The sequence below is a fragment of the Carassius gibelio genome, chromosome B2, assembly GCF_023724105.1.
Source record: "Carassius gibelio isolate Cgi1373 ecotype wild population from Czech Republic chromosome B2, carGib1.2-hapl.c, whole genome shotgun sequence".
Classification (NCBI taxonomy): Eukaryota; Metazoa; Chordata; class Actinopteri; order Cypriniformes; family Cyprinidae; genus Carassius; species Carassius gibelio.
The window spans coordinates 18687166-18697528 of record NC_068397.1 but is presented as its reverse complement, the minus strand read 5'-3'; the positions used below and the strand labels follow the sequence as shown (position 1 = coordinate 18697528).

General features: G+C 36.6%; 1 protein-coding gene across 1 annotated transcript; it reads right to left on the bottom strand.

Moving 5' to 3' along the window:
* Positions 1–1462: 1462 nt before the first annotated feature.
* On the bottom strand, positions 1463–7987 carry dnajb6a (DnaJ heat shock protein family (Hsp40) member B6a). Its single transcript, XM_052548007.1, has 10 exons — positions 7837–7987; positions 6167–6252; positions 5877–5986; positions 5167–5223; positions 4914–5027; positions 4376–4552; positions 4006–4159; positions 3618–3688; positions 1870–2013; positions 1463–1783 (listed from the first exon to the last, which is right to left on the bottom strand). Exons 2-10 carry the CDS (start codon positions 6232–6234, stop codon positions 1716–1718), a joined length of 963 nt encoding a protein of 320 aa, XP_052403967.1. The 5' UTR covers positions 6235–6252; positions 7837–7987; the 3' UTR covers positions 1463–1715.
* Between the last annotated feature and the right edge of the window lie 2376 nt (positions 7988–10363).

Here is a 10363-nt window from a genome sequence, read left to right as displayed (position 1 = left end):
AAATTCAACACCAACACTCTAATACGGTGTCCTAATAAGAACAATAAGAATACCTAAAAACAATGGTTTATTGTCAATGATCTCCACAGACTGAACTTCACACTAATCTGGAGGAGTGGCTTCCCTCATGGTTTATGAAGCGGCTGGACCAGGTTACAGTCAAGGAATTCCCAAAACAGATGCCTCCTCAGTCGAAGGGTCAACCAGTCAAACCCAATAATAAGATAAGATAATGGGCTCTTTCAAAGGGCAGAAGATGGTAAAACAACAAATGCTTTCAAATAACAGCAGCAAACTCAAACATATTTTACAGAACACAAAGTAATTGAGAAATGATGAACTAACCGAAATTAGATCTGTGTGAAGAGCTCTACAAAACAGTTTCTCTAAAAAAGGATGAATATTTTTAATGTTCAATGTAAAAAACAAACAACCAAAAAACACCCCTTTCAGTGCACTTTCCACTAGTTGTTAAAGCAGATTTGATGTCCTTGTGAACAGAAAGTATGGTTTTTCGGTGGGAATGAGGTGAAGAGATTCAGGACCCATCTCAGTCCACCATCCATCAGTTAATTCCACTGAAACGGGTGTTAACCAAACACAAATACAGGTAACACCAATCTGATAACAAAACATATATAGCCAAATTTAATTTAATCTTCTTCTGAATCCAATAGACCTTAGCAGTGTAGCACCATATTTAATTTTTAAAATAAAATCAAGGCTGTGATGGACAAAAAAGCTTTGAAAAAAAGCTTTCTGTAGATAGAAACTTCATAAAACGTTATTGAAAGTTGTGAGTTGAGAAAACAACGTGATCTAGGACCTTAATACTGTGTGTGTCATTGTCAAGACTGTAAGTCTCTCCCTCACTGCCTCGTTTTTAACCATGATAAATTCAGCATGGCATCTAACCTTACAAAAGACCATAGCCTGAGGATGTGCTGTGAATTTGCTCAGGCTGAAGGAGACGTCATGACCATGGGAAAGGAAGACAACCCGCTAAAGCTTGTAGAGCAGAAGATTGAGATGGAACATGACCGACCCCCAAGTCTTTCAGGAGCTGAAAGAGAAGTTCCTCACCAGGAGCAAATGGGGTCCACTGCTAAAGGCAGGGATCGCCAGAAAGAAGGGAGTCTGCAATTTCACGAAAATGGCATGTACAAGCCATTGTTTTAACAGATTTGTTGTATTTAGTCTGAAACTGATAATATGGCTAGTATTTTTTTAGTATGACTATGCTTCTATACAACAACCAAGACTGAACCAAATACCAAGCATCTAGCATTGTGTTTACATCGAACGAGTTAAGAGTTATCAAGTTTGACCATAAATTCAACCAAAGGCAGTTCTGGTTTTATTACTGAAAATCCATGTAGGTTGCTTGTGTTTTGTTTATTCAATAATAAACCACGTGGATCATGCGAATGAGAAATGCTTGGTTGCACAGATTTTCATTAAATCTTTTCAAATTCAGGTTTTTATTTTGATTTTTTAAAATCAGTCAAAGTTCTTCAGAGCAGATGATTTACTATTTGTTATCGATTAGTATCAGCATAAAAAACTTCTAATAAATGTTACTTTTGCATCCAAACAAATAAAATAAAATAAACAAAACCAAAACTGCTAGCGAGTTTTTCCAGCCTCAACACAGAATATGCACAGCTACAGTATGTCAGACTATCAGTACTATAAATTGAGATGAAGAGACAAATTTAGGACTCTTTGGCCTTTTTGGTCTCTCCCTTCACCGTCATTCTCTTCCTCTTGACTCCAGTTTGCTCTGTTGAGATACATCACTTTTAAGTATCACAAAGATTATGCTCCAGCTGCTGGAATCTCACACGAAATATGAAATGGGCTTCTGACCTTTGCCTGTAGTTTTATTTTGCTCCTCTCTCTGAGCTGACTGCCTTGCAGAATGCGAGGAGGAGGAGGAGGAGGAGGAAGAGGAGTCAGGGAGCTCCTTCCTCTGTCTGTGACCCTCCAGCATGCCTATCTCCTGGGCTTTTCCTAGAGAGAGGGGTGTGGTTTAGTTTAAAGGGGCCAGAGCACTATTTTAATGGAGTGAATTAATAGCGGTCTTTAATTTAAAAAGAGTTATTTTTTCTAACCAGTTATACTTTATATTACCAGCCAGTTTCCCAAAAGTGTTTTGATGAGGATAATTCTGCGTGATGCATACTACACCTCTGACATCCAGAGATAGAGATGCATTTAGAGAGCATGAAAACAAAATCACAAAGCTTGTTAGTTTTGTTAGCCATGCATTCTGGTAGCACTGCAGCCAGCTTCATTTGGAAGAGTTGGAAAGCATTGATCGAAGGCAACAGCCAACAAACATTAGGCTGCGTACTAGAGAATTCAAGACTGTTATCGATCCATAATGCAACAAAATCGTCTAAATAATCGTTTTTATTGAAATGGAATTTTTTATTTTCTAAAACCCACCATAGTTGTCAAATCCTTCTCTTTAGAACACTTTTTTTAATTGCACTTCCATGAACACTTTTAATATCGTCCAATAATAAACACTGACAATGTTCAGTTTTAGAAATGTTAGAAAATGTACATTCTGATATGGAATGTACGGATAAATCACTTTAATCTGTAAGTATATTTGTTAATGGCATATTAACTGTCTGTATTACGTTTCTACTTTGAATACACTTCAAACATTAATACTGAGATGAGATAAAAAAAGATTACTCACTCTAAACCCCAAAAGATGCAGAAAAAACTAAACATATTTGGTTATAACAGAGTAGAGCATTGTTAGTTTAAGCAAACAAGCTGCAACCCGCTCCTGTAATGATTGGATTTGGAAGAAAATCAAAGATCACTCTCAGTTAAAGCAAAACTACATAGACCGCAGAGCTGCCACATCCCCAAAAAGGATGAAAGTCATTTATTTAGGTTCAAATTATTTTACAAAGTACACAAAGTTACTCGAATGCTCATAAATCAGTTATATTATTAACTCTGATTCTCATCAGGTTATTTAGTAATAACATTACAACTATAAACAACATTTGTTGTTTTACATGCAACAATGAGGGAAAAGAAACAAAAAACATTTTCATTAATTAAAAATAAGAAAACCTGCATATCAGTACAATGAATCTAGCACTCTACCATCATTTACAAATATGTTTAACAAATGAATTAGACAAGTTGCCATAAAGTTTGAACAGTAAGTTACGTACTCCAATTCCACACTCCACACAGTTGGTAAAGTCATGCACAATGCACAATCCTCTTTCTCCTTTCAGCCCAAAGCATTATTCAAAATGCAATGTGCATTCATGAGGACACTGCAACACAAAGTGCTCGCGGGAAGAAAAAACGAAATCTCACATTATGGTCCCAAATACAAGTAAAATGACACGTATCCAGCGCAAAATAATGACAGTCCCCATTTATAAATATAGAAACAAAACAAAATTTTTTTTCAGAAACAGTCTAAAAATGAAAAAGGGAAAAAACACAACAAACAAGCCAAAAAAACGCAATGTACAGACATCTGAACGACAGTGCTAACATTGTTTGAGCTTAAGTTTGTGCTGAAAGGGCTCCATTATCTTACTTGTGCTCCAATCGCAGCAGTTGTTCCTTACCATTTATGGTTAGAGATTTTAACTGTCCATCTTCTTCAACTTCTATACGTTCCTGTCCGTTTTCAACGATTCTGTCAAAAGAAATAAATAGCACGTTTATGAATTACATGATTTAAAATGTTGTTTGAGGCTGTGTTGCTTATGCAGTTGGGTTGACGTTGCTCTTATACCTCAAACTTAACCAGCTTATTTTGCAACATGGAAGTAAGCTATTTCCTGTGATACTTTCAATTCATTAGCTGCTATAGAAAGATAATAAGAAAAATATCAAAGTGCAATAAGGGGTGAAAATGATACCTTTACAAAAATAACTGCATCATACAAATGGCCACATCCACTGTTAGTTAAAAACAAGATGGATAAGTTACAACTCTGGAAAGATCCCTACCTTTTTGTAGTGATCTTCCTGCCATTGATGAATTTAGTGGAGGTTGACACAGAGCGGAAGCTGCCCATGCCTCCGCCACCTCCCCCTCCACCAAATGAAGTTGAAGAGAAAGAAGTTAATCCACCTCCTCCCATATGCCCAAAGGGAGAAAAACCTAACAAAATCAAAAACATTATAAAATTAAAAAAAGAAGGAAATACTATGGCACCAAAATTTTCTAATCCATGTGTTGTCCTGATTCACACTGATGTAAATATATATGGCCTTACACCTATAAAAAGACATCATACACCCTGATGTTTGGATTGTAGTACAAGTTTCAGAATTGTTTAGGCTGGTTGTGGTCTTTATTTTAAACATAATATCTCACCCGCATCAAAAGATGAAAATCCTGCCCCAAAAGGTGGGAATCCCCCAAAGCCGCCAAAGAAGGACCCTCCTGTTCGGCTTCTGCTCATGCCCCGCTGCTGGTGGTGGTGGTGGTGTTGGTGGTGGTGGTGGTGCTGCCGACCGCCACCGAAGAAGTCATCATTAAATGGATCTCCACCTAAGAATGTAGCATTTATAAGCCTTATGTAGCTCTGCCAATTTTCAGTACTGTGCTTGTTGTCTTCTGGATTGTATTTCCACTAATTGTAAAATCTTCCCGGACTACTGACATCTGTTATGACATCCACTTGAAACATTACAATGCTCATGATCAATATAGTTAACTCTACTAGAAGTAAATCCAATTCAACAGCTAATTACTCAGCAAAAGCGATGCTACAGAAATATAGAAATCTACCACAAAAACAGAAGTTCAAACACAAAATTCAAAAAAATGTCTGTGCGCTCGTTTCTCTGGCACATAACTTCTAAAGACTGAATGCAATGAATGAAAAACACTGAGGTAAATACAAACTCACCAAAGAAATCTGCAAAAGGATCTTGACCGCCAAAGAATTCCCTGAAGACATCCTCTGGATTGCGGAATGTGAATCCTCCAAAGTGGTCATTATTAAAGTGTCCTCTTCCTCCTCCTGTCCAAATGAAGAAAAAGGGGACAGGTTCAAACACAACATATTGACATATTATGTATATAAATATATTTATTCCAAAATAGGGATTAATTAGGGCCAAACATCATATTACAGAAATATACTGTAGCATGTAATTTACCTCCACCTGGAGTTAAGCCTTCTTTTCCATATCGATCGTATACGTTCCTTTTGTTTGCTGAAAAAGAGTCAACCGAGGGTTAAGCAACTAACATAAAATGTGAGAGACCATACGGCAACTGTCAAAAATCTAGTAATTATATCATTCATGCACCAGCCCTGAATAACACCTTAAAGGCACCAGACACAAGTGGGTGCAGTACCATCAGTCATTAACCATGTTCTTGGAATTTGGAAAAAAAGGCCATATCAAGGAGCGGCGGCTACAACCGCTGAACACAACCTCTCCTTATGAAGGAGCGTCTCAAAAATGCAGAGTCTGTACAAGGCTGATAAAGCTTTGCTTAGCATGCAGTGTGAGTGTGTGTAATCAGCTGTGCCACGTTTGACTAAATACAAAAAAATTATAAATAAATAATGTTTGTTTATAGTATTTTGGGAATCTACAGCTCCATTGATATAGCACATTTAAAAACCCTTACTGTTACGATAAATTGTAGGGGTGATAAAAACTTTTTTTGCAACGGCTCAACAGTAAAGATATATTTGAAGGCCCAATCAGTCCAATACAACAAATGTTCCTTGGCCGTGAGAGACAATTGAAAATGCTGATATGTTAGGTAAACTTTTTAAATGAAAAGCATATTTATTTGTTCTATTATCTTTATAATTAATGAATAATCTTTATTAATTCCTTATGTTAGGACTTACCATCTGAAAGGACTTCATAAGCTTCTGAAAGCTGCTTAAACTTCTTTTCTGCCCCTTCCTTGTTATCTGGATTCTTATCTGGGTGCCACTTGAGAGCCAGTTTCCTGTAACTACAAGAAAAATACAGCACGACTAGGTGATAAATGAGCCAAGACAAGCAGAATACCATAACACAACTAAAACAAATCAGAAGTGCTACTATTTTGTAATTCTGAATTACTATTAAAATGTAGAATAGCATGTATGTTAGGGATACTAAGAGGACTAAGTGACACCCAAGATTAACTTACGCTTTTTTGATGTCATCTGGAGATGCATTTCTCTGCACCCCTAAAATCACGTAATAGTCATCATCCATGGCCACTGACTTCAATTGCTGGCAATCAAACAGGGGTAAACAACAAAATAATAATAATTAACACATATCTGCAGGTATTATAACTATACACTAATCTCCTGTATCATTTGATGCATGAATTTTTAAGGCCTCTATATCTTCAAAAGGATGAAACTTAGCTGAAAAATCTGTTGTATACAATCTTGCTGTGAAATCTTGCAAGAACAAAGTTTGTATTGTCATTACTATATCAAAGTAATATCTACTGGACTCGGGCACCTTAGGTCCATAAAAAACATCTGCACCAATTTAGCCAAACTTTTTTTTTTCTGATAACAGATGTTTTCTGAATCACAACCAGGGTCTCTCATCTGATTACTATTTACACATGACATGGTGACATCAGGAAAATAAATAATAACTCCCTGTTACAGTAAACAACAGATTTGTATCCTTCTGCCTTCATTTTTCATATCTTAGTAACATGTATCAAAAGCATTATTCAATACTTGTGATTGAACATGTGTCTGCATGAGACTGTGCAAATAATAAAGCAGTACTCGATCTGTTTTGATGTGATTATGTGACTAACTGAAATCACCCTGTGGGCCAGTCACATTTCCTCACTGCAGTGCCTGGTACTAACAGGCTGTTTTCATTTCAGGACCAGGAAAGCAGCATGTGATGCCTCTATTTTGTTCCTCAGTGACCCAGAATCAAGCTCAGCTCTCATTATTGTGTGGCAAACACCTTGGGGCACTAACTTCATATCTTGATGGGTTTGTTTTCACATAACACATCATATGTTGATTGTTAGCAGAGAAGGATGCATGTGCAAAATAAGAGACAGGGAGGTGCTGTAGATGTCACATTGTCATTACCCCATCAACAATGACAAAACATACTATTATGAATATAAGCAATGAATTTTGGTGCAATGCAAATTAGATGGCCACTAAAATACACTGGAGGCAAAATTCACCTACAAAAAAAGAAAGAACATTCTGTGATGATTTACTCATCCTTATGTTGTTCCAAACCTGTATGACTTACATTCTTCAGTGGAACAAAGAGAAAATGTCAAGCAGAATGACATTTCTCTAACCATTCACTTTCATTTAATGCACAAAAGATGCAATCAAAGTGAACAAAGACTGAGGCTGTCATTCTGACAAATACCTCTTTTTGTGTTTCGGAGAAGATAGAAATCATGCAGATTTGTAACAACACAAGGGAGAGAACCCTGACAATGATTGTTCATATTTGGTTTGAACCATCTCTTTAAAGCTTCTCTATGTCAACAAGCTAGCCAACCATAAACAATGCTCTCAATAAATCCAATTAATGTCGGACAAATTAAAAGCTTATCCCCTTTTCAACCCACACTCTCAGCAGACCAAAACATCGGAACAGGGATATAACTTGCTGTTATTCATATTTTGACCTGGCAACCGTGGCATCTTTTACATGAGCTAGCCAGCTAGCATCAATGCTATGAGTCGGCGAGGAGGTTTTAATATTATTTATCTCATAGAGGAAAGCTAGCCTTGAATCATATTTAACGCTGAGCCTACCATATGTTTTAATTGTCAGAGGCAGATGCTCTGTTTTTGGTCCACTCACCTCTGCCTGTGGGACGCTGTATCGAGCTGATGTGACAAGAAGCGTCCGGAAATAACACGAATCTTCTGGGATTTTTTTTTCTTCCGAGATTTGACGTCACGTCCTGTTTTAGATTTTCAAAGCATTGGCGCCTGCGGCTGTAGTCTCTCTGATGAAATAAATCAGTTTAGTAGTGTTCGAGTTTGACAGCTGCGTTATGATGTCGTAAAACAGTTGGCTCTTGTGCGTTTTCGTTTGCTGTATGAAGAACGTTGGCTTTTATAATTGCTGCATTTCATATCATAGAGTTATTCAAGCCGCATATTACCGCTTTTTTCCCCTCGGACACGTTTATGTCCCAGAGGTTATAATATAAAACAAACCCTAACCCCTTTTAAGAGAAGGTGAAATTAAAACGTTCTTCAAAAATTTTGTAAAACGATTTTAGCTTTTATTTGTCATGTTCAAATGCCTGAGTTTCACTAACTATAAAAAATACATTACAAAAAAATTGAATTAGTGCCTGAAACCACATAAAAACAGTGATTTAGACAATGTGCGTGTATAGCTATACACACACACACACACACACACACACACACACTTATCTTGTGATTTCTTGGGACCCTCTGCTGGCTCGTTGTTGTATTACGCTTCGCAGATGCACACAGAGTTCAATCACTGACCATCCACTGCAGTTTCAAACGTTATAGTTATAGGCTAGAACTCAGTGTCAGAAATCACAACTGTAAAAGGATGATAACAAGAATGAAATAAATATAATTACATTATAAAATAAAATATTTGACAATAAAAATACATCAATAGACAGGCATGCATATATTAACATAACATGAATAGCTTTAGATATTATTATAGTGCCAGATTCCAAAAGTGACATTTGTATTGTGTGTGGCATGAAGGGCACCTCTAATAACAGGTGCTGGTCATAAGCCTTGTCACTGACATTTATCTGCTTCTCATTAAGCTAAGCCTGTTAGCAGTACAACAGCAAGTGCCCTGTCCAGACCCATCAGTTAGAGTCTATATGCAGATAGTCAGTGGCTGTCCAATTTCAAATAAAAATTATAAATGGGAAGTTCCTTTTGGCATTAACCCGGGTGTAAGGTGCCAGAGTCATAAAATTAGGATACTGTCAGAAGTTAATCATCCCAGTTGTTCCAATAGAATTTACTACTATGATAGCTCAATGGAAAAAAAACTGGCTAGGTGATTATGCAGCTATTATTTTGGCAAGGGAAATTTTTATTTTTTACTGATAAATGGGCATGATTAGACACTCCAGTCTCTTTTATGTCTGTCTGTGCCTTGTTTTTCCTTCTTGTAGCTGTTTCTGCAACGAGAGGTGAAATAGAGGAAGTGCTGCTTCATGTTAGCTACATCCAGGAACTGATGTCCAGCTGTGGAGGATGCAGAAGTTTGTCAAATTTAGCCTATTGAGAAAAGGAAAACTTGACCTGTTAAATCACAGCCAAACATTCTACAGTCTCACTCTTGCTCTGTGCCATTTGTCCCCTCAGGATGGTATGTCTAATTTTATCCATGGTTATTGAATAACAGTTCATGAGAAGGCAGAATCTGAGTCATGTTGAATAATCGATCATGCCACTCTTGCTGCTATTAATAGAAGTGGGCTAAGTGCTTCATCAGAGGGATGGAGAGGCCTGTAAAAAAGACTCATCACTGTGAACAAGGCTCAATGCCTTCAAGTGTAAAATCGAGAGAAAAGAGTGATTTTGTTGCTTGATGGGTGATTTATTGACATTTTAAAGATTATCTGGAGGAATATCATTAGACATAGATTCACTAGCTCTAAAGGAGTGAAGTCTATTTATTCTTAAGTGTTTACTGCATGGCAGAGGTGAGAGGTGAGTGTCACTGGCTTTACAGTCATTTGCACCTTAACACCTGCACTATCTCACCTCACCACCTGAGGGCTTCACAAGACCTCAGACATCAGTCTAGCACGTTATAAATCACAGCACACCCAAGCTTGGCTGGTCTCCTTTTCCAGCACATTCTGCTAGACAGTATGACAAGAAAGGGTTATGCATCTGTGGCTTCATCACCTACAAACTTTATTAAAGCTGTTGAAAGTAATTAAAGAAAATAATTAAAGAAATTAATTTAAGAAAAATAAGTAATTCTTTAAATTTAGTTTATTGGTAAAAAGTAATCAATTTCCAATACAATTTTTGAGAATGTTACAAATAAATGAGTAATATTGACAGGATTAATAATAAAGACATGTAAGGATATTTCTTTATATATATTGTTAGTAGAAAACATGGCCTTAATGCCCGGAAAATCACTTACAAGTGGCAACCTGAACAAATTAAATGGGTGGGATCTATGTTTTTTATTGTCAGTTTGGGATTGTTTTTTTTTTTTTTTTTTTTTTTTTTTTTTACAAGTTTTTTGTAAAATATATTTGTATTTTTTTATTTTATGTTTTTAAGGAGTATAGGGTTAGGGTGCATTCATTTGATCAAAAAACAAAAACCCAAACAAAAAAATGGTAATATTG